Source organism: Octopus sinensis, linkage group LG25, assembly GCF_006345805.1.
Source record: "Octopus sinensis linkage group LG25, ASM634580v1, whole genome shotgun sequence".
Lineage (NCBI taxonomy): Eukaryota > Metazoa > Mollusca > Cephalopoda > Octopoda > Octopodidae > Octopus > Octopus sinensis.
In genome coordinates, this window is record NC_043021.1 from 11,786,926 (window position 1) to 11,812,977 (window position 26,052).

General features: G+C 39.5%; 1 protein-coding gene across 2 annotated transcripts; it reads left to right on the forward strand.

Annotated features, from left to right (window-relative positions):
* The first annotated feature begins 10,465 nt into the window (after window positions 1-10,465).
* LOC118767965 lies at window positions 10,466-20,795 on the forward strand. 2 transcript variants are annotated; one of them, XM_036513487.1, is made up of 3 exons: window positions 10,466-10,751; window positions 15,071-20,261; window positions 20,310-20,795. In XM_036513487.1, exons 2-3 carry the CDS (start codon window positions 15,284-15,286, stop codon window positions 20,774-20,776), a joined length of 5,445 nt encoding a protein of 1,814 aa, XP_036369380.1. In that variant the 5' UTR covers window positions 10,466-10,751; window positions 15,071-15,283; the 3' UTR covers window positions 20,777-20,795. The 2 variants fall into 2 exon arrangements, with proteins under 2 accessions (XP_036369380.1, XP_036369379.1); XM_036513486.1 differs by having other exon boundaries at window positions 15,071-20,795.
* The last annotated feature ends 5,257 nt before the right edge of the window (window positions 20,796-26,052 follow it).

Here is a 26,052-nt window from a genome sequence, read left to right on the forward strand (position 1 = left end):
TAATAGATTTATATATGTGTGTGTGTGGAAAACTGCTTGTTTCGCAACCACATGGTTCCGGGTTCAGTTCCACTGCGTGGCACCTTGGGCAAGTGTCTTCTACTATAGCTTCGGGCCGACCAAAGCCTTGTGAGTGGATTTGGTAGACTGAAACTGAAAGAAGCCCGTTGTGCGTGTGTTTGTGTGTCTGCATTTGTCGCCCCAACGTCGTTTGACAACCGATGTTGATGTGTTTACGTCCCCGTAATCTAGCGGTTCGGCAAAATTACTAAGAATAAGTCCTGGGGTCGGTTTGCTCGGCTAAAGGCGGTGCTCCAGCATGGCCGCAAGTCAAATGACTGAAAAAAGAATAAAAGTATATATATATATATATATGTGTGTGTGTGTGTGTGTGTGTGTGTGTGGATGTGCAATGGCCCAGTGGTTAGGGCAGCGGTCATAGGATTACGGTTTCGATTCCTAGACTAGGCATTGTGAGTGTTTATTGAGCGAAAAACTCCTAAAGCTCCACGAGACTCCGGCAGGGGGTGGTGGCAATCCCTGCTGTACTCTTTCGCCGCAACTTTCTCTCACTCTTTCTTCTGTTGGCCTGCTCGCTTAGCCAGCGGGGTGGCGTCATTTAAAGGTTAAAACAATGCGAAACGCATTGTGACCAGCGATGTGTAGCAACATCTGATAGCCTGGTCGGTCACGGTGATAGATATATATATATATGAAATTTGAATATAGTTCACGGACCCGCAGTACTACCTTCGCGGCTCACAGGTTGGGAACCACTGCCGTAAGTATCATAACTTTCCCAGGTCGTCTTGAGCTTTCATACGTCGTTTAAAATAAAGTAACAACAGTTTATCTGCTAGTGTCACTGCTAGAACAACTTGGGCCATACCCCAATAGTAGCAAGAGATGTGAGCTTTGCTTGGTCGGGTGAGCAAGAATTTTGAAAAATTCGCTCGACCAGGGAGCTTTTTTTTTTAAACTACAAAAAAGAGCTGTTTAGTCAATCAGAGGCGTTTTCAGTTGCAAGCTTGGAATCCCCCATTTACCGAAGAACACGTCATCAGCTTCGAAAAACTATCACGGCTGGTACCGATGTAAGGGGCATAACCCCGCCCGGCCTAATAAGCCTTATCTGCAGGATTCCTTCCGGATATATTTTTTGCTTACAAAAACTAAATGATCATGACGTTTTCCTCCCACATTTGTAGAGAAGTTATGTGCTGGGCGCTTAATAGGGCCACTCTCGGAATGGCCGTAACAAACTTTATATAGCTATGGTAAGACCTCACCTGGAATTTGCATCACCGGTCTGGAACCCCTATCTTGCCCAGGACATCAATCGTCTGGAAGCTGTTCAGCGACGTGCAACCAAAAGAATACCCTCCATCAGGCATTTGCCATATCCTGAACGCCTTACTTCCCTGGGCATGGACACATTGAAACTCCGACGTCTGGCAGCTGACTTGGCAGACACCCATAAAATTATCAACCATCGCACAAACAATAACTCTGAGCACCTTTTCGAACTCCACCCGTCTAACACCCGTGGACATATTTACAAAGTCAGAAAACAGCACAGCTCCCATGACTTCAGGAACATTTTTTTCACGCTGAGAGTTGCTGAAGCATGGAACAAACTGCCGGCATCGGTTGTTAGTTGTCGGAGCACTGCATCCTTCCAAACTTCCATGCTTCCTGAGATTCGCCAACACTACACTTGATTTTCTCCCCTCCATACACACCAAGCATGTTCACTTTCCAGACATTTCTACATTACTGCATGTACTTTATATGCACTTTCTGACAAGTTGTGGTGCACCTGAGCACTGTATACAATAATTTCATTATTATTAAACAACCTTCTAAATATTTTAGTGTGTGCTTCTTTTTGGGATGTATGAACTACTAACGATATATATATATATATATATATATATATATATATAAATTTATAAACAAGGATAATATCGATATTTAAATATTGATATTATCAAGTGGCCAACATGGGAATAAATACTATACAAGGTAATAATTTTAATGGCTTTTAGAGTCAGGGATTTGACTGCTATTTCGGCATGGTGGTGTCTCTCAGACACCCTATTTTAGTTGTAAAAATGATTACCTTTGTATGGTATTTATTCCCATGCTGGCCACTTGATAATATCGATATTTAAATATCGATATATATATATATATATATATATATATATATAGCTCCAAGAAAGTTAGCGGTTGTGAGTCCAACCCACTAAGGGATAATATCTATCCAATATACTGCTGGTAGAATACCCAATTATTAATACACAAGTGTTGGTTATTGCGCGGTAATTACATTACCTAGTGTACTAAATGGGTGAAGGTAAAGAAATATTTTACCTATTTCTTTACTACCCTCGAGGGGCTAAACACAGAGAGGACAAGCTGTGCGTAACTGAATGCGCGAGAATATTAAAGAACTCCTTCGACATGGGGAACACCTTAAATTCCGGGAGATTACGCATGAAATTCTGAGACCCACAGGCCGAAAACGGATAGTGATCTAAGGGAGACAATCCCTTGCGTTTAAATCTTGATTCGCGTATTCCACAAATATCCAGGGCTTTTCTTAATCCACATTGAAGAGAGGTTACAGGCCACCGGCGATTAGGGTCCGAAGAGACGCAGTACAGCTAAGTGCTTTATGAACATGGGACCCTGGGCAACCTCATAGACCGGCCATAACTATCTTTATCTAATTACTCTCCTCCTTTATAACTTAGTGTGCTTCTCTTTCGGATTTATGATTTACTGACGATATATATATATATATATATATATATATATATATAGGTAAACAGTAAAATTAATTACAGACATGGACAAGAACATGAAACACCACAGAGACGACACAAGAACCACAGGACGGGACATTCGAAGCCCTCAGTCATCAGTCAAGAACCAGATCATCTTAGCAATTTCGGCTGATTAATCTTGAGATTGCTCCGATATGGCCAGCCCGCCAAGGGAAATCTAAGCCAAGCGCATTAGATCCCCTGGAAGAAAGCTTCGAATGTATACAACGAAAGGACGGAAAACGATCGAAGTACACAAACAAAAATACAGAATACGTGACACCAATAAGAATACAAAAACGTAAAAACAATAACGGTAAAAATAAAAAATAAACAACAAAACAAAACCAGGACGTAGGACAAGGGTCTTTCGACAGGACGATTTGAGTATGGGGCTGGCTTGTGAAGTTGTGCCTAAAGGCCACGGGGAGACGAACAAATACGTGTTGCTTCTGCGGCTGCTGAAAACGAAAAGAGCGCTCAACAGCGGCTAGCTGTCACGTGAGAACAAAAGACAGGAGAAAGGGACAGATGAAAAGGGAGAGAAGGTGGACGAGGGAGGAGAAGAAAGAGACAGATCGAGGGGGCTGGAGGTGAGAGAGATAGAGAAACGTAGAAGGGGGGGGGGAAACGGATGGAGAGGGAAAGAAAGGAAGTGGAATAAGGGAGGAGAGAGAGAGAGGAAAAGAGACAGATTAAGAGTCGTATCAAAGCTAGAGAAAAAAATATACTTATCGTATAAGGACAATTGTGGATACGTAGCCGCCGATTATATAGGTAAACAGTAAAATTAATTACAGACATGGACAAGAACATGAAACACCACAGAGACGACACAAGAACCACAGGACGGGACATTCGAAGCCCTCAGTCATCAGTCAAGAACCAGATCATCTTAGCAATTTCGGCTGATTAATCTTGAGATTGCTCCGATATGGCCAGCCCGCCAAGGGAAATCTAAGCCAAGCGCATTAGATCCCCTGGAAGAAAGCTTCGAATGTATACAACGAAAGGACGGAAAACGATCGAAGTACACAACAAAAATACAGAATACGTGACACCAATAAGAATACAAAAACGTAAAAACAATAACGGTAAAAATAAAAAATAAACAACAAAACAAAACCAGGACGTAGGACAAGGGTCTTTCGACAGGACGATTTGAGTATGGGGCTGGCTTGTGAAGTTGTGAAAGGCCACGGGGAGACGAACAAATACGTGTTGCTTCTGCGGCTGCTGAAAACGAAAAGAGCGCTCAACAGCGGCTAGCTGTCACGTGAGAACAAAAGACAGGAGAAAGGGACAGAAAAGGAGAGAAGGTGGACGAGGGAGGAGAAGAAAGAGACAGATCGAGGGGGCTGGAGGTGAGAGAGATAGAGAAACGTAGAAGGGGGGGGGGAAACGGATGGAGAGGGAAAGAAAGGAAGTGGAATAAGGGAGGAGAGAGAGAGAGGAAAAGAGACAGATTAAGAGTCGTATCAAGCTAGAGAAAAAAATATACTTATCGTATAAGGACAATGGTGGATACGTAGCCGCCGATTATATAGGTAAACAGTAAAATTAATTACAGACATGGACAAGAACATGAACACCACAGAGACGACACAAGAACCACAGGACGGGACATTCGAAGCCCTCAGTCATCAGTCAAGAACCAGATCATCTTAGCAATTTCGGCTGATAATCTTGAGATTGCTCCGATATGGCCAGCCCGCCAAGGGAAATCTAAGCCAAGCGCATTAGATCCCCTGGAAGAAAGCTTCGAATGTATACAACGAAGGACGGAAAACGATCGAAGTACACAAACAAAAATACAGAATACGTGACACCAATACGAATACAAAAACGTAAAACATAACGGTAAAAATAAAAAATAAACAACAAAACAAAACCAGGACGTAGGACAAGGGTCTTTCGACAGGACGATTTGAGTATGGGGCTGGCTTGTGAAGTTGTGCCTAAAGGCCACGGGGAGACGAACAAATACGTGTTGCTTCTGCGGCTGCTGAAAACGAAAAGAGCGCTCAACATATATATATATATATATATATATATATATATATATGTATATATATATATATATATATACGTGTGTGTGTATGTCATACATACATACATACATATATATATATATATATAATGATAAATCTTTATAAACAGTAGCAGCAACACATCGTGACGTATATTTGCCATTTGAATATGGCTAACCCCTAAGGGTGGATGCTACTGTAGTTTGTAGCCCCAGGAGGACACATCCTCCAGCTGGCTATAGACACACTTTCTGTGCCCTATCAGTATTTGCGAAGGGAAGCCATCCTTCCCGTCTTCAATTATGATACACACGGACTCGAGTTTCAGGGTATTGACCCGTCATCGGCGTGTGACTATCATAGAAGTCGACAACTATGATAGTCACACGCCGATGACGGGTCAATACCCTGAAACTCGAGTCCGTGTGTATCATAATTGAAGACGGGAAGGATGGCTTCCCTTCGCAAATACTGATAGGCACAGAAAGTGTGTCTATAGCCAGCTGGAGGAGGTGTCCTCCTGGGCTACAAACTACAGTAGCATCCACCCTTAGGGGTTAGCCATATTCAAATGGCAAATATACGTCACTATATATATATATATATATATATATATTACGTGATCACATGACCGACGGCAAGTTGTAAGATGTGTAAGATGGAGCAATGCATGAAGTTTTAAGAAACTATCTATCTACCGTTACGTTACAAATACCTTGCCTCGACGGGCAGGTTATGATCGATCCAAAAGCATGTGAAGTAAAGTTTGTGTTTGTGTCCTCTTCATTGTTAAGTAGTAATTACAGAAAGAGATAGATATATCATTGAGAACAATAGATTTAGTTGGTGGTCTTGTTATCTCTGTTCTAGCTTTTGGTGAAGTAGAAGAGCTTAGAAAGGGTCAAGTAGTGACGACATTATTTCGGCCTAGCTGAAGGCATCTGGAAAATGTAAAACTGCTGTCAGAGAAAAACCATTGTCCCACCGTGGGAACAGTTCTGTTGCAGCGTTAATTTAAATTTGGCTATGGTAAATCGACGACAACCTGCATGTATGTGTGTGTGTGAGGGCGCGTGGTTAGGGCATTCGGCTCACGATCGCAAGGTCGTGAGTTCAATTCCCAGTCACACGTTGTGTCTTTGAGCAAGGCATTTTCATTTCACGTTGCTCCAGTCCATTTAACTGGCAAAAATGAGCTGTACCTGTATTTCGAAGGGCCAGCCTTGTCACACTCTGTGTCACCGCTGAATCTCCCTGAGAATTACGTTAAGAATATACATGTCTGTGGAGTGCTCAGCCACTTGCACGTTACTTTCACGAGCAAGCTGTTCCGTTGATCGTATCAGCTGGGATCCTCATTATCGTAACCAACAGAGTGCCAAAAAAATGTATAGGTACACAGTCCTATACATACATACAGGCGCAGGAGTGGCTGTGTGGTAAGTAGCTTGTTTACCAACCACATGGTTCCGGGTTCAGTCCCACTGCGTGGCACCTTGGGCAAGTGTCTTCTACTATAGCCTCGGGCCGACCAAAGCCTTGTGAGTGGAGTTGGTAGACAGAAACTGAAAGAAGCCTGTCGTATATATGTATATATATATATATATATATATATGCGTGTGTGTGTTTATGTATCTGTGTTTGTCCCCCTAGCATTGCTTGACAACCGATGCTGGTGTATTTATGTCCCCGTTACTTAGCGGTTCGGCAAAAGAGACCGATAGAATACGTACTGGGCTTACAAAGAATAAGTCCCGGTGTCGAGTTGCTCGATTAAAGGCGGTGCTCCAGCATGGCCGCAGTCAAATGACTGAAACAAGTAAAAGAGAGATACCTTTATTCTGATGATCTAAAATCCGAAAATTCCCCAAAACCGAATTTTTTTTCGCGAAAGATGTAACGTGTGATAAGTGATAACAGGGGTCGTTTGGTTCGCAGACAGTTGACCATCGTGACGTCTGTTTTTGATGTCTAGTTTACAATCTGGGACAACTGACTTTTGTTCTAAAATTTGAAAAATTCAGAACACAATAGTCCGAAAAGATTCCGGATAAAGGATTGTGCACCTGTATATATACACGAGGGTGTGCTGAAAAGTTCCTGGGTATAAGAGTGTCGCGAAAGGCCTTGTTGGAGGCCCAACCTCTCAAGTTCTTTTACAGGGCTTAGAAAAACTGAAGGACCGTTGCAATAAGTGTGTGAATCTGAGAGGGGAATATGTTGAATAAAATCATAATTAACTGATCCTCCTCTATTTTCTTTTACCCAAAGCCAGGGGCTTTTTAGCACACACACACACCCATGTATGTGTGTGTGTGATCACTGCTTGGCAACCGGTGTTGGTTTGCTTACATCCCCGTAATTAAGCGATTCGGCAAAATATACATATAGACTAAGGGCTCACACGTAGGTACTGAGGTGGATTGTTTCAACTAAAGTTCTTCCAGGTGCTTTCTCAGCATGGCCGCTGCGCAATGACTAAAACAAGTAAAAGATTAAAGATTAAAGATTAAAGATTTCAAAATCTACAACACTCTTGCAGACGTATTTCTGAGAAATATCAGTTAAAATTATGCATTTTAAAGAGAGCTTTAAGGAAACAAAGTCGGTGAAGGGTGACAATAATTTGACACGCGCTTAAAAGAATTAAAAAGAACTTCTTTTCCTTGAATCTCATAAATATTTAATTCTCTATTGCCCACGGGGGGGCTAACATAGAGGGGACAAACAATGACAGACAAAGGGATTAAGTCGATTACATCGACATCAGTGCGTAACTGGTACTTATTTAATCGACCCCGAAAGGATGAAAGGCAAAGTCGACCTCGGCGGAATTTGAACTCAGAACGTAACAACAGACGAAATACCTATTTCTTTACTACCCACAAGGGGCTAAACACAGAGAGGACAAACAAGGAAAGACAAAGGGATTAAGTCGATTATATCGACATCAGTGCGTAACTGGTACTTATTTAATCGACCCCGAAAGGATGAAAGGCAAAGTCGACCTCGGCGGAATTTGAACTCAGAACATAACAACAGACGAAATACCTATTTCTTTACTACCCACAAGGGGCTAAACACAGAGAGGACAAACAAGGAAAGACAAAGGGATTAAGTCGATTATATCGACCCCAGTGCGTAACTGGTACTTATTTAATCGACCCCGAAAGGATGAAAGGCAAAGTCGACCTCGGCGGAATTTGAACTCAGAACGTAACAACAGACGAAGTACCTATTTCTTTACTACCCACAAGGGGCTAAACACAGAGAGGACAAACAAGGGAAGACAAAGGGATTAAGTCGATTATATCGACCCCAGTGCGTAACTGGTACTTATTTAATCGACCCCGAAAGGATGAAAGGCAAAGTCGACCTCGGCGGAATTTGAACTCAGAACGTAACAACAGACGAAATACCTATTTCTTTACTACCCACAAGGGGCTAAACACAGAGAGGACAAACAAGGAAAGACAAAGGGATTAAGTCGATTATAATGACCCCAGTGCGTAACTGGTACTTATTTAATCGACCCCGAAAGGATGAAAGGCAAAGTCGACCTCAGCGGAATTTGAACTCAGAACGTAGCGGCAGGCGAAATACCGCTAAGCATTTCGCTCGGCGCGCTAACGATTCTGCCAGCTCTATCGTGATCTATACTCTCCAAGACATATCCCTGCATATTTTCATTTAAAAATATACAGTTTTCAGAAAGTTATTCAGAAACAAATTCGCTGGGGTACTAATCTGTAGCCATACCTTAATTTTTTTTCCGGCAATCTTTCGTCTCTAGTAGACCTTTCCGTCGATTTCCGTAAAAATATTTTTTTTTTTACATATGGGCTTGCGGGGAACTTTTGTAGTAATGAGAGCGAAAGAGACTAAGAGAAGGCGATTGTATGAGGAGGGAAATTCTTTTGAAGTTACCCTGCATGGGAAGCATTAATGTACATGTGTGTGTGTGTGTGTGTGTGTGCGTGTGTGTGTATGTGTTTGATGGGGTGTGGGAGACAGACAGTATGTTGTGTAAGTGAAGTGCTTCTGTTAGTGTGTGTGAAGAGACAGAGTAATGTGTGAAAGAAAGAGATAACTGAAATTTTTTACTCGGTGTATGTGTATATGTATGTATATTACTTCAAAAGTTCCCGCAAGCCCATATGTAAAAAAAAAAAAAACTTTACGGAAATCGACGGAAAGGTCTACTAGAGACGAAAGATCGCCTTTTTTTCTTTCGTAATTTATCTAACATTTCACTATGAAGTCGTGATCCCTTTCTAAATCTGAAGCAGTTGCGCAATGCGGGTGTTGCGCAACATATATTTTTATCCGGTTAATACTACTGACACTGCCACCGATTACATTGTTGAACGTTGTTACTGCATCAATTTCAATGTAGAACGTTATTATATCTGTCACTGCACCGATTACAATGTAGAACGTTGACCCCTTTCTTTTTCAGAAGCCAACAGAATATGGCTGACGTTATTTCAGATGTGCGTTGATCGGAATTCTGGTTTAAGCACTCCATACAACCCTTCATAACTTTTTTGGGTTTTATGAAATTTTCAGAAACTTTTTACGAATTTGTGTTTTACACACGGGATTTCACAAAAAAATTTGGTGTGTGTGCGTGATTTAAGGACGATTTGGCTGTCGTTTTTAGCACATCTCACGACCACTTGATACCTATTTCTTTACAACCCACAAGGGGCTAAACACAGAGAGGACAAAGAAGGACAGACAAACGGATTAAGTCGATTATATCGACCCCAGTGTGTAACTGGTATTTATTTAATCGACCCCAAAAGGATGAAAGGCAAAGTCGACCTCGGCGAAATTTGAACTCAGAACGTAACGGCAGACGAAGTACCTATTTCTTTACTACCCACAAGTGGCTAAACACAGAGGGAACAAACAAGGACAGATATAGGTATTAAGCCGATTACATCGACCCCAGTGCGTAACTGGTACTTAATTGATCGACCCCGAAAGGATGAAAGGCAAAGTCGACCCCGGCGGAATTTGAACTCAGAACGTAACGGCAGACGAAGTACCTATTTCTTTACTACCCACAAGGGGCTAAACATAGAGGGGACAAACAAGGACAGATATAGGTATTAAGCCGATTACATCGACCCCAGTGTGTAACTGGTACTTAATTGATCGACCCCGAAAGGATGAAAGGCAAAGTCGACCCCGGCGGAATTTGAACTCAGAACATAACGGCAGACGAAATACCGCTAAGCATTTCGTCCAGTGCGCTAATGATTCTGCCAGCTTGCCACCTTAGATTCTGCCAGCTTGCCACCTTGATAACCCTCCTGGTTTCTTCGTCACCTTGACATATGTATTGGACGTTTTTCAATAAACACATTTAATGGAATGTTGATTCACCCAACGGTGGTTCATTGGTGGCATTTAAGCAAAAAATTCGGACAGTCCGTATTTTAAATTCTGATTTTAAAAAATAAATCGAAAAAGAGTGGAACTTTTAGAATTTATTGCGGGGGGAGCGGAGTTTTAAGAAATAAAACTTTTTTTCCAACTCGTATGAATTCCTGTGTGTCGAACACAAATTCGCAGAAAGTTTCTGAAAATTCAAAAGAAAAAGAAAGTAATGAGGTTTAAGTACCTCATAACACCCCCACACACTTTCTGTTTGCCTGCCTCACGTTTGCACAAACACACACTATATATATATATCTCTTTCTTTCTTTCTCTCTCTGTCCATTTGTCTCTAACCGTAAAAGTACGTCGCACCATATTTTTCCCACGTTAACAAAGAACAAATCATTTAAATGCTGCTATTTCGCTGAACTCAATTCGCAAGACGTTCCTGAGACAGTGAGACGTTCTGACTAAAATCATCAAAACCCAATCACTGACTCAGGTAAATGTTATTCTCATAATTATTTTAATTAATTAGAACTCATGTAAACATAAGTACACTGTTATATTTAACTTTGTGGTATTTTTCAATTAGTATTTTTTGCATACTATCAACTGTAAAAAAACACTTTCTAGTGTTTGCACTTACAAAAAATAATATGAATTATTCTGTTGTGTCTGGGGAGAGTTGTTCTCTTTTTAGTGCCTTATAATTCAACACACTCACCGGTAAAATTTCCCCTTGTTTCTTTTTTATTTTTCTAAAATTTTCGTTGCGTCTTGCAACCTTTTCAATAGTTTTAACTCTCCCCCCCCCCTCAGACACAACAGAATATGCTTTAACACACAAACTCACATACATAATCTTGCAAACCAGATCTAAAAACGAAATATAAATTATAAAAACTCACAAAACCCGTTTGATTCACTTTGAAATTTAAATTTAATTTGCCAAAATATTTTCGTTGCTTTGAGACTGCGACCTGTTCACAAAATTCCATGCTAATAGGTCGCGCTCTTAAGGTGACGAAAGTATTTTGACAAATTAAATTTAAATGTTGAAGTGAACCTAATGGTTTTTTGGGTGTTTTTGAATGACTTATAAACACCTTCTATGCTGCAATTGTTTTTGCTTCAGCACACAATCTCAGATCAGGTCACTTGCTATGCAAGTATATCTCCGTAATATAAATTACAGTTTTGTGAAAACTATGTTAAAACTATTTTACAGAAATTTAAAGAATGCAAATGTTCAGCTAATGATACAAAATCTTCGGTAGTTTACAGTGAATTTCCAATTTTCAAATTAAATTCAATATTTGTAAATCATTCTTACAGTTGTATAATTTATTGGTTATTTTTCACTGAACTTCAGTTTTTTTAAAGTTTTGACAGTGAGAAATGGCTCTGCCCATGCCTCTTTATATTTCCAGAGTCTCTGAGACTGGTGGGTAGGAGGAAATTTTTTCAAATGGGAAGGGACTAGCTTCAATACTTACAAAACAGAAATTCACCAGGACATACCTCCCTCCCTGAGGGGTTCTTGTTCACGTTATACAGAGAGTGTTGCACTAAATTGTGACAATTTCCATATATATAAAATTTTTGTTGCGTCTTGCAACCTTTTCAACAGTTATAACTCTCCCCCCCAGACACAACAGAATATGCTTTAACACAGAAACTCACATACAGAATCTTGCAAACCAAATCTAAATACGAAATATAAATTATAAAAACTCACAAAACCCGTTTGATTCACTTTGAAATTTAAATTTAATTTGCCAAAATATTTTCGTTGCTTCAAGACTGCGACCTGTTCACAAAATTCCGTGCTGGTCATGGTTTTGTAGTCTTCATGGCAACTACCCAGCAGTGGTTCCCGATATGAGGCATTTCACCCCACTGAAACATCTTAGATAAGAAAGATTATGGTGAAGTCATTGCTAAGCTGCCATTGGAATACTAGCTAAGAATTAACTTAAAGTACACTAGAAGCACTCCTTAAATATTTAAACATATTTTTCTCTCACCACATTTTTATCCAATATTTATTCATTTTTATCCAGCACCTGCTGTGCTTGAGGAGACCTATTGAGTCAAGTACATCAACATCAAAATAAATATCAAATGGGAATTGTAGCTGTGATACCTGTGCCAGTGGCACATAAAAAGCACCATCCGAACATGGCCGATGCCAGCGCCGCCTTGACTGGCTTCTGTGCCGGTGGCACGTAAAAAGCACCATCCGAACGTGGCTGATGCCAGCGCAGCCGCCTTGACTGGCCTCTGTGCCGGTGGCACGTAAAAAGCACCAACCGATCATGGCCGATGCCAGCCTCCCCTGGCACGTAAAAAGCAACCAATACACTCACGGAGTGGTTGGCATTAGGAAGGGCATCCAGCTGTAGAAACACTACCAGATCAGACTGGACCCTGGTGCAGCCTCCTGGCTTCCCAGACCCCAGTCGAACCGTCCAACCCATGCTAGCACAGAAAACGGACGTTAAACGATGATGATGATGATAACATTTTAATATAGAATGCATTAAAAATGTCTTCTCACAATCCTGAATGTTATTTATCAGATTTATGTCTTTGAGAATTAATTCATACACTCTGGTCTGTTACAAACGAATGGGGGAGTCTATAAACTGCAGCACAACCGAAACATCTTAGATAAAAAAGATTATGAGAAAGCATGCCCGAGTGGGGGTGGGGGTTCGGTCTTATCAACTGGCTTTCTCCCCCAAAATTCCAAGCCTTGTGCCTATAAGTAGAAAAGGCTATTTCTACTTTATGACTTGTTTGACATTGTGAAAAACAAACATTGCACACATCTACATTTTCTGTCACTGTCTCTCTCCCTCCTTCTCTCTCTCTTTCTCTCTCTCTCTCCTCCGAACGTCCATAAGCACGTCTTATGAAGATTTGACCTACATATTTCATAGTATACCAGAAAATATCTCGCCCAATTAGTTAGTCAACTTATCCCTGTCTATGAACAACATGCACGCACACTTTTCAAATATTACTCATTGCTTTCTTATCAGTTTTCTCACTTTTAACCCTTTAGTGTTCGTATTATTCTGCCAAAATTAATGCTTTTTTATCCACATTGTTTTGAACTAATCGTGCATTATCTTGTGGCTTTGAGATTTTGATGATGCAACTTAATCTTTAAAACGATATTGTAGGGTTGGTGTGAGAGACCAGATCTGGCCAGTTTGAACATAAAACAGGCAGAATACTTTTGGCCAGATATGGCCGGTTTAAATGCTAAAGGGTTAAACAGCTGTCACTATAGGATGGGGTGCTGAAAAGTTCCTGGCTTTGAGTAAACTAAAATAGAGGAGGATCAGTTAATTATGACTTTATGCAATATATTCTCCTCTCAGATTCACATAATTATTGCAGCGATCCTTCAGTTTTTCTAAGCCCTGTAAAAGAACTTGGAAGTTTGGGTCTCCAACCATTTGCCTTTTGTGATGCCCTTAAAGTCAGCAACTTTTCAGCACCCATTTGTGTGAGTCATTCGGAGTTTCCTTTCCTCAGTTGAGTTCCGGATTATCTTTGCAATTTCGGCTGGTTATACTTCGAGTATAACCAGCCGAAATTGCAAAGATAATCCGGAACTCAACTGAGGAAAGAAAACTCCGAATGACCCGTCCTTGTTTTCTTTGTATTGTCTGTCTGGATGTTTTGTTGTCCCTTTTTTGTATCACCTGACTGTCTGGATGTTTTGCGTTCTTGTCCCATTTTTGTATTTTATGTGTGTGTGTTTGTATGTGTGTGTATTTGTCTCTGTTTGTCATACCATCACTACTTGAAGAACTGACCATTGGTGGTGAAGAATGTAGCAGGGATTTCTTTAGGAAGTCTTTGTAACTCTTCTTTGGTGCTCCTCGATCACAGTAACCAAGTGGATGTATTAATATTTATGCTGTATAGTATTATAGATCCATTCGTTGTTTAAATTTATGTGCAATAATTCAGTTATACTTCTACAATACCAAACATTCATGTGTGCGTGCACGCTCACACACATACACTCACACACACACACATATGTACACACTATTTGTAGTTATTTATAAACAGGAGAGGTAAACAATGTGAATACAAATCGGACAGGGTTGAAGGGTGGATGGCAGCGGCTGAGGATGGCAAATGATGCCTGGGCTGAAGAGCTTGAGGAATGCAAGAAGAAACCAGTAACAGCATAGGAATAGTGATGCTCCTCCTTCACGAGCCACGCCTGGCTCATAAGGGCCGGTTTCCTGGTTTCCTTGGCATATAGGTTCCCCGCCTGGACAGGACGCCGATCCGTCGCAGGTGAGCTTCAAGATGCAGGAGGAAAGAGTGAGAGAAAGTTGTGGCGAAAGAGTCAGCAGAGGTCTGCCATTACCTTCTGCCGGAGCCATGTGGAGCGTAGGTGTTTCGCTCATAAATACACACATCACCCGGTCTGAGATTCAAACCCGCGATCCCTCGACTGCGAGTCCGCTGCTCTAACCACTAGGCCATGAGCCTCTACAATAGTGATGCATTTGAATGGAGAGGGCAAGGGAGAGATTATGTGTTTGGGCAGGCCACAGGAAAAGGAGAGAGAGAGAGAGAGATAGTGTACAAGAAGAGAATTCAGTGATCTATTCGGGGGATGGAAGAGATCAGAGTCAAGTGTGAGTGCAAAGAACAATCTTAATGGATCAGAAATATTTTTGATTAAATGCGTATTTCAATTTTAATTGTTTGAAACAATGAAGTTTTGAGAAGCTAATATTTTAACGGAAATAATGGATGTTGTTTTGGATTTCATTTCAGGTTGTGTATGAAATTAGTAATTGTCCTACTCATGCCAGCATGGAAAGCAGTTGTTAAATGTTGATGACGATGATGAAGCAGTGATAAATTTCATTTGAAAGATGAGAAGGAAACAAAAAACCTAAAGCAAGAAAAAAAAAAAAAATATATATATATATATATTATATATATATATATAGTTCATATAAAAAAAAGTTACTAAACATTTCAAAAATGCCGAAGTTTAACGAAGAAAACAAAATGTTGGCTATCGACATTCCTTCTAAAGAACATAACATGTTAATTAGTGCTAAAGCATTTAACGAGGTGTCAATTCTTGGTAAAGTGAGTAATGAAGGCAGCGCTAAGAAAGCTGATGAAGAACAGAAACTAAAGAAACAATCTCTTTATCATATCATCACATGTACTCGAACATTAGTTAAAGGCCAGTACATTGATAAGTTTATAGACTTTGTAAAGGAGAAGTGTAATGACATACAAAGTATGGGGTTAGACAGATATTTTTTCTTAAAAAATATCAAACGTGAAATGAAACACTTTCTGGAATATACTAAAGAAAACAATGAGTTAATTCTCCAGAACCTTGACTGGTTTCATGGGCGACTGTTTGACATATACACGGCCAGCAATCCCTACACCCACAAGAGCATCACAATGCCGAAGCCATTGATTAAATTTCGCCCTCTTTCATCAGTTGAGTGCAAGAAATTAAAGTTTGAAGTTTCTGGGGAAGACACTCTCAACTTTATATCAAATGTTGTCCCAACCAATGGTGGAATAGTAACATATTCATCACATATGATGACAATATGTTATGCCACAACCGATGGTAGTTCCAATGTTGTACGTTGTTCTTCTTCTATCACAGACATGGACAGAATTGGTGAAGACTCTGTGTTGGCCACAATTCCATTTAAGAAGAAAATTCTTGTTATTAGCCCTACAAGTTGTCATATGAAAACACTGGATTATGGTTTCCATAAGATTTCTTATTTCAAAGAATCTACCTTTCTAGGTACTGAACTATTCGATAAGATAATATATATCGTAGATTGGGATGAAAATCAAGTCAAAGAAAAATTTAGCCTGAAACACATACCTACAAATATAGTTGTGGGTCCACAGTATCACATCTTAGTGACATCAGCAAATATAAACATAATTAGTTGTTACGATCTAGATGGCAGACAACTGTTTCATGTGAGTACCCAATCTACTGACATTCAAATAGACCTCACTGTGTATCAAAACTATTTTTATGCCATACAAGGAAATATCATCTACAAGATTTCATCTACTGGTGCCATGTCACAGAGAGAACTTAAGATAAAAGCTCGATATATTTCTGTGTGTACAAATAATGTTCTTTTGGTTGATTATGCTGGTGTTGTACATACCATAAGGACAGATAGAAATTTTTGGCCTCAGTTTTCTAACCACCAACAAGAATGCATTCCCTGTTTGAAAAACCAAATTTACATTGATGACCCTTACAACATTAGAAAGATTCTGCCCATGTCAGCCTCTTCAGTATTAATTATATATGAGGATCTAAAAGTTATGTTAATCATTGACGAAGGGCAACAGTTTCGTAAAATATTTTTAACATTTGAGAGTGAACCGTCTGTCTTTTGTAGAGTAGACTCAAATAGATTTCTTGTCCTGTTTCGTGAAGACCGTAAACTTCAATATATTACATGCCCCCAACTAACTGAAGGGCATTTAATAGGCATCAGTAGTGATTATAGTCAAATATGCCATATAGTATCAAATAGGTGTTTAGCTCTGACCACTAGTGAAAACAAAGTGGAGGTACATATCTTATTGATTAAGGAGGAAAATGTTGAGACTATAAACAGAATTTCATTGGAACATGGTGATGTCGTCATTGCTGCGACTCCAATTAATTTTGTAGTTGCAGACAAGAGGGAACATAGACTATTATTTTTTTCAAGTTCTGGTGAAAAACTTTTTAAAAGACTCATTGATTTCAATGGCTATCCTGATTATATTTTTGCAGACAAGTTATACTTTTATGTTATCTTCAGAAGAGAGTCTATGATGGCATGTTACAATATAACTGGAGAAATGAAATGGCTGCTGAAACTTCCTTCAAATTTTTGCTTTGACAGCGCTGTTTTCCAAGGAACTGTTTACGTACTGGATTTGCAACTGAGTAGGGTTCTTCTTCACAAATATCATAATGTATCCAGCTGTTATTCAAACTTTGAAAACCCTTACGTTAGAAATTTAGATATACGACTTGAAGAAAATAAAAAAATTCTTATTGCTGGAACTTATCATCTCTCAAATGGACAGTTGGTGGTGTTTGACATCAACAACAACTGCTTGTTATACATTTGTAATGAAGGAGATATTGTAGCTACGTTACCTTTGCCGTCTGTTGCAACAGACATATGCCAATGGGATTGTAATCAAATAGGTGTCACATTACCCCTCGAGAAACAATTACGGCTTATAGGAAACCTGTCAAAGAAAGTTAGAATTGTAGCATTAAGCCACCCTTATGTAAAGGTGCGTAAGCTGGGTGAAGGTCAGATTGTCTGTTATTGTGATAAACCCTCACATTTAGACATTGTATCGATTGAAAACCACAACCAAGGGAAAGTAATCTCTACAATCACTATTCCTTTTGTACTTAAGTCATTAGCAGTGGAAAATGAAACGCAAAATGTATTGATTGTGGCTAAGGAAAAAGTATTTCTTTACAAGACTACTACTACTACTAAGAGGAGGAGGAGGAGAATTAAAAAGAAGAGAAGCATGATCCCGAGTGTTTTACTGTCCCAAGTCAAACCTCCACCCATTCTCTATGGTGGATGTATTGATAATATGTTTGTTTATCTGATAGACAACAGTCATGTGTTTGCTATAAATGAGCATAACTTGGTGGAGAGAGATCATGTGGCAAACGATCAGCTTAACATGCACATTGACTTGGTAGATGTATTTTCTAGAAACATTTGTGTTAGTGAAATGTTTTCTTCAACGGTACATGTAGAGGATCTGACAGTTTCTGATAAACCTCATTATTTGGCCTATCCTCAACGTTCCCAAGGCATAGAAAAGCTAGTGTACAAGAATTTGGTTATTACTGAAAATAACTTGATTGCAATATTTGACGACAGTGAGGCAAACATTAAGATATTAACATTTGACGGTCATCTTGTTGACTCTGTCAAAACGAATGTCGTCCCTAGATATGTGTGTCGCTGGCGATCAAACACACTGGTTATTACAACTAACAGCTCCCAGTTGCTGACATTAAAAGTGAACTTTCCATTGATGGTGACAACTTACCGGATGAAAAACGTATATAGATGTATTGCTTCCTTCTCCGATAATCTATTGGTGTGTAATAGAAGTGGTGATAAAAATACTTTGTTTGTCATTGACATTGATGAAATGCATTCAACTGTGAAGATAATGAAAAAAATAAAAATCAATAAAATAGTGAGACACATGAACTATGACATAAAGAATATTGCAGTTACGGTTAATGATGACATCATTGTCAACATTGGTGCTCATGTCGTATTCGTCAACCGTAATGGTGAATGTCTCTCTTCACTTAATCACTATTTTAATATTGATTATCAAAGCATGGGGATTGGTGACACTTATCTGTACCTTCGTGGGTTTTGCGATATATATGGTTATGATACACATGGTTATATTGCCTGTTTGTCACAGACTGGCGAATACAAAAAAGTATTTTCAAAGATGAGGGATTTTAAAGAAGATTTATATATTGAAAAATTAAATTGTAATGGTCCAAGATTTGTTGGATTTAACACTTTTCGCAGCATGAATAATTTGTATGTTGAAGGCTTGCTTAACCTCAGTCGCGAAAGATTCACTGTTACTCGTTTACAAACAGACAACTGTCCTGTTCAAGTAAAAGATATTGATATCTCTGCCAACGGACGGACAGTTGTGTGTGAAAAAGCTAACAGTGGCAATGTTAAAATATTTGATATATATAGGGAGTTTCTATGTCACAGAGATCTTCGAACTTTAGTTGGTGGTGTATGTTTTACAGAAGAAAACAATATAATGGTTACAGTCCCTAACAGACAAGAAATATTTCAACTAAGTCAACGAAATTTGGTGTTACGTAAAGTCTGGCAAAGTCCTGCACCTTTCGGTGCAATATGGAAAAAAGTGGAGAACATTTACTGTTGTGTGCATATTAATTTGACTGAATATTATAGCATAAAGATTGATGGAGACCAACTGAAGGTTCTGGATTGTGTGTCATTATCAATGCTTGATTCTGGTCTTCATTTCCCTTCCATTACATCTCAAGCGAACAAGGAAATATTCAGTAATGAATTAATTAATAAGTTGAAATACAGTGAAGGAGGAGAACGAAAACTTAAATCAGGGGAAATAGTTTGTAAAGGTAGATTGAAGGCGAGAAATGGTAATTATATGGCAGAGAGTGTGCTGGGGACTGATCAAATAACTGTGCGGAGAATGCCATATAGAACAGCAATGTTTTCTGCTTCCATTCCTCCTTGTGATAAACCAGTTGATTTCAATGACATCCGGAAATTAATTATGTTAGATGCTAATGTTGCTGTGTTCTTGCAAATAGATACTGTCATAGTAATTACCACAACAGGTGATGTACTTCAACATAAACAACTACAACGAAAGCCATCACCAAAAGACATATGTCGGTGGACTGATGAACAGTTCATAGTCACGTCTGGTAAACAACTGACATTCTTCAACAGAAATCTCTCCCTTTTAAAAACCATCAACACCGAAAAATATTACAATAGAATTTATAAAAAGAATGACAATCAACTTGTGTGTGCATCTAGTTGTGCTGTATATAGAGCTGACATCCGGTTTTCATATGTAGATATAGTTGGCATTTATGGTGACACCTGTAAACACATTCGTCGAGTGTGTTGTGGGCAATATATAATCACAGCAATTGGTGTCACATCTTGTGAAGACATTGTTGTTATCAAAAAAATTTATGACTATACTGTCCTTTTCTACAGAGAACATTTGGTCAGGAGTTTAAAAGTTATGATAGAAGTAGAACCTGATCTAACTATACATGGTGAAAATGTTTATGTAACAGATTCAGAGAACGATATTCACCAAATATCTGTGGATAGCATACAAGAAACATTTAAAGATGAGGATGAAGATCAAATACCTGCAGAGAGTGAAGATCAAATGTCTGCAGAGAATGAAGATCAAATATCTGTAGAAAGTGAAGATCAAATATCTGTAGAAAGGGAAGATCAAATATCTGAAGAGAGTGAAGATCAAATATCTGAAGAGAGTGAAGATCAAATATCTGAAGAGAGTGAAGATCAAATATCTGAAGAGAATGAGGATCAAATATCTGAAGAGAGTGAAGATCAAATATCTGAAGAGAGTGAAGATCAAATATCTGAAGAGAGTGAAGATCAAATATCTGAAGAGAGTGAAGATCAAATATCTGAAGAGAGTGAAGATCAAATATCTGAAGAAAGGGAAGATCAAATATCTTCAGAGAATGAAGATGCAATACCTAACGATAGACCACATTTATTCCTCAGTGGGGATGATGTTGAAGCCATCAATGTTATTGGGCTTGCTGTTTTTGAAAATTCTGTTGTAATTTTTGGACCAGTTCATGGAAACCAGTCTTATTGTTTTTTTCATTATGAAAGATAAATAGCTATATAAATTTTTACAGTTGTTGTTGTTGTTACAAATATCTGCTACCACATCTGCTGACTATCAACTATTCATTTTGCATTCTTCATTAATATGTACACACACACACACACAAATGTATATGTGCCTATATGTATATGAAAGCATGTGTACATGTATGTATGTTGGCAGGTTGGTATGTGTGTGTGTGTGTGTGTGTGTACATGTGAGTACATAAGTGGAAAACAAAGTGGAAAAAAATAGTACTCAAATACCAAGGGTAGAGTAATATGTTTTTATTAAGGCTGCAAAATTATCGCAAGACCCTTGCTCAGAGTATTACGTTCCTCTTCGTCAGACAGCCATGATGAAAGTGTTCATCACAACTGTCCAACGAATGGAAACATGAAACTCCAAGTAACAGTTTTCTGTTAATTTTGCAGGTTTAATGTGTGTATATATGTGTATATCATCATCATCCTCATCACCATTTAACATCTGTTGTCCATGCTGGCATGGGTTGGATGGTTTGACCAGGCTGAGGGTCTGCTCTAGACTCCAGTCTGATTTGGCATGGTTTCTATAGCTGGATGCCCTTCCTAATGCCAACCACTCTGAGAGTGTAATGAGTGCTTTACTGTGCCACCAGTGAGGGTGCCAGTTGCGTGACACCCGTATCTGCTTTGATTATGATTTCACTTGGCTTCACGGGTTTTCTTTCAAGCACAGCATATTACTAAAGGCCTCGGTCATTTGTCATTGCCTCCATGTGAAGGCACATGGCCTAGTGGTTAGAGCAGTGGACTTGTGGTCGAGGGATCACGGGTTCGAATCTCAGACCGGGTGATGTATGTGTTTATGAGCGAAACACCTGAGCTCCATGCAGCTCTGGTAGAAAGTAATGGCGAACTTCTGCTGACTCTTTCACCACAATTTTCTCTCACTCTTTCCTCCTGCATCTTGCTGCTCATCTGCAATGGACTGGTGTCCCGTCCAGGTGGGGAACCTATATGCCAAGGAAAGCGGGAAACCGGCCCTTATGAGCAAGGGATGGCTCGAGAAGGAACAATCATTGCCTCCATGAGGCCCAATGCTTGAAAGGTGCTTTTTACATGCCACAGACACAGGTGCAAGTTACACAACAGTGGCATCGGCCACATTACCTCCATTAAGCCCAGTGCTCAAAAGGTGCTTTTTACATGCCACAAGTGGAGGTGCGTGGCTTAGTGGTTAGGGTGTTGAACTCATGATCGTAAGGTTGTGGTTTCGATTCCTGGACCGGGCGATGCATTGTGTTCTTGAGCAAAACACTTCATTTTCACATGGCTCCAGTCCACTCAGCTGGCAAAAATGAGTAATCCTGCGACGGACTGGTGTCCCATCCAGGTGGGAAATTTCTATGCCACTGAAACTGGGAAACCGGCGCTTATGAGCCTGGCATGGCTCAAGAAGGAACATTTATAAAAAAAATTCTTTTTACATGCCACAGATATGGATACCAGTTGTGTGACACTGACAACAGCCACAACTATGATTTCACTTGGCTTCATGGATCTTCTTAAGCATGGCATATCACCAAAGGTCTCAGTCACTAGTCATTGCCTCTATGAGGTCCAATGTCTGAATATCATGTTTCACCAGCTTGTCCCATGTCTTTCTGAGTTTTAGTCTTCCACAGCTTCCCTCCACTGATAGAAATTGGCACTTCTTCACACAGCTATCCATATGCACCACATGACCATATCAATGCAGTCGTCTCTCTCGCACACCACATCTGATGCCTCTTATGCCCAACTTTTCTCTCAAAGACACTTAAACTCGATCGTACATGCACACTGACATTGCACATCCAGTGGGGTATACTAAATTCATTCTTTCAAGTTTTTACATGTTCTCTGCAGTCTTAGCCCATATTTTGCTGGTGTGTAGCATGGCTGTTCACACATAGTCATCATAGAATCTGCCCTTCACTCTGAGGGAGAAGGCCTTTGTCACCAACAGAGGTAGGAGCTCTTTGAACTTTGCCCAGCCTTTACTTATTTTAGCAGCTACGCTCTCAGAGCATCCATCTCCACTACTGACTTGGTCACCTAGATAATGGAAGCTAGCAATTAACTTGGCATTTGATGGAGTCTATTTTCTGTACATTTTTAGTGCTAGCTGTACTTGTGCACCTTCTACACACAGAAACTAGTCTCCCTGTTAACCTTCCTCTGATATTGCTGCACCTCTTATGTGTCCATAACTTATACCAGGTATATCTTATGGAGTTTCTACGTACACCTTTTCTGCAGATCAAGCAGGGCCATCTACTTGTAGGGACTTATATATATATATATATATATAGATAGATAGATAGATATGCATATATATATATATATACATATATGTATATACCTACATATATATGTATATATACATGCATATATGGGTACAGGATCTTAAAAAAACGTTGAACACAATGAGAAACGAAAGCATAAAAACAAAAACATAGAAACGAAATTTTTTTCGAACAACGAAAAAAACAAACGGAGAAACGAGACCTACAAGATAAAGAATATTCCCCTTCATCAGTTGTTCCTGTCTCATCTACTCTGCATTTCGAAGGGAAGGACAATACACGACTTTGTTGAAACAGTCCTTCCCGCAAAGCAAATTAAATAAAATTTGAGATTATGTCTCGTTTCTCTGTTGTTTTTGTTTTTTCTTTCGTTATTCAAAAAAAAAGTTCGTTTTCTATGTTTTTGTTTTTTATGTTTTCGTTTCTCATTGTGTTCAACGTTTTTTTTTTATGTCCTGTACCCATATATGCGTGTATATATACATATATATGTAGGTATGTACATATATGTATGTATATATGCATATATTTATATATTACTAGCAGTATTGCCCGGCGTTGCTCGGGTTTGTTTCGACCCTTTAGAATTGGAATTTTTGAGAAGTAAAAACTTTTGTATTATGTAGCTTGTTATTCTCTTTAAGTGAACATTTTTTTTTCTGGTTGAAATACACCGAAAAATGGCGACACAACTTCAAAAAATCGTTAAAAAATAGGGATTTTCATAGAAAAAAAGCACTTTTTGATGTAAATAATTTTTGGTCTTAACCTGGTCCGATTTGAATTTTTTTCTTCTCCAGGTTGGGTATAGAGGAGAATCACACTAGTTTGAACATGAAGTGTGAAAACAGCTATAAGGTAGGAAACTCATGACCCCTTTCTGGCACGATAAACAATAAGACGCTTAATTACGAATATCATTTGAAATCAGTTTCGCCATTGCCGATATACCAGGATAAGATAAACTATGAAAAGAGGAGCAAACGTTTCGTCAATGATTCTTTGGAACATAAGGTCAAAGAAAACCAGTAGAAACATGTAGTGGATCTTGCATGCATGAAGTGGATTGGATCCACCATAGCCAAATTTAAATTAACACTGCAACAGAACTTTTTCCCACGGTAGAACAATGATTTTTCTCTGACAGCAGTTTTACATTTTCCAGATGCCTTTATATAGGCCGAAATAATGTTGTAACCACTTGACCCTTTCTAACCTCTTCTACTTCACCAAAAGCTAGAATAGAGAAAACAAGATCACCAACTAAATCTATTGTTCTCAAATATATATCTATCCTTCTGGATAGATATAAAAGCAAGCACACATCAAGCAAAAACCAGTCAGTCACAGTCAGTGACGACTCAACGAGTTCCGTCACATGGTGACGACTCATTGAGCATGAAGTCTGGCTGACCAGCTAGATCCTTCGGACAGAAGGAGAAATGAAGTTTACTGTCAGCAACTGTGAGACAACATCCCACACCTTACAACTCTCACTAGCTCTAATTCTGTTCTCTTACAACATCATTCTATCTCTCTCTGTAATTACTACTAAACATTGAAGAGGACACAAACACAAAATTTACTTCGCATGCTTTTGGATTTATCATAACCTGCCCATCGAGGCAAGGTATTGTAACGTAACGGCAAATAAACATTTCCTTAAAACTTCATGCATTGTTCATCTTTCACTTCCTACAGTATGCAATTATAACAACAAAATTTTATCGTTACAAACATCACACCAAGTAAGCGAATCAATAGCGGGCAGTGAGAACAGACGGAAATCAAGAAAATGATTCCGATTTTCGGAGCTATAAGAATTCCTTGTCTTTCTCTTGATCCAAAGCGACCTGTTGTAAATCGGTTGGATCAGGGGTGGGCAAAGCGTTGACATGGACACGAGATAAGGTGTCCGCCACTGAATTATCAGTGCTCTTGATGTAACAGGTATCTGCAGTGAAATGCGAGATAAAATCGAGTGTCTGATATCTCGAGGGGAATGTTTATATGTTTTGGATTGCAATGCGAATGTCAAGGGTTTATAATCGATGAAAATTGTGAAAATGTCGTCCATCCAAAAAGGGCGGAAAATAGTTCACAGCTAGATAAGTAGCCAGTAGCTTTGTACAAAGGTTGCTGTGTCTCATTTCTGACGGCTTCAAACGCTTGGAAAAGAAAGAAAGAAAGAGGTTGCTAAGCATTGTGGACAAATTGTTGCAATGCTGCAGCAGTTCCTTATCTGAGTGGAGGCGCAATGGCCCAGTGGTTAGGGCAGCGGACTCGCGGTTTCGATTCCCAGACCGGGCGTTGTGAGTGTTTATCGAGCGAAGACACCTAAAGCTCCACGAGGCTCCAGCAGGGGATGGTGGTGATCCCTGCTGTACTCTTTCACCACAACTTTCTCTCACTCTTACTTCCTGTTTCTGTTGTGCCTGTATTTCAAAGGGGCCAGCCTTGTCACTCTCTGTGTCACGCTGAATATCCCCGAGAAGTACGTTAACGGTGCACACGTGTCTGTGGAGTGCTCAGCCACTTACACATTAATTTCACGAGCAGGCTGTTCCGTTGATTCGGATCAACCGGAACCCTCGTCGTCGTAACCGACAGAGTGCTTCCTTATCTGAAGCGTCGGCCATGAGGGCAATACGTTAGAGTAACAAAAAAAAAAATGATGAGGAAGGTATTAAGCGGTCGTGAGATGCACTAAAAATAAACAGCTAAATCGCACGCGCACAAAAACTGGTGGCAGGGGTTGCATAATTGTATGAATTCCCATGAATAGAAGATAGATTCGTAAAATTTTTCTGAAAATTCCAAAAAATAAAAATAAAGAGTCATGAGTGCGGTTGTTGTATGGATTGCTTAAACCAGAATTCCGCCGAAAACTCAATATACTGGCCATTGAGTCCCGCAACCGGTCACAAAGGCACCTAGTTAACTATGCGGCTAA

Coding starts and splice junctions, on each gene's coding strand:
- LOC118767965 (XM_036513486.1), top strand. CDS start 15,284: ATGCCGAAGTTTAACGAAGAAAACAAAATGTTGGCTATCGACATTCCT.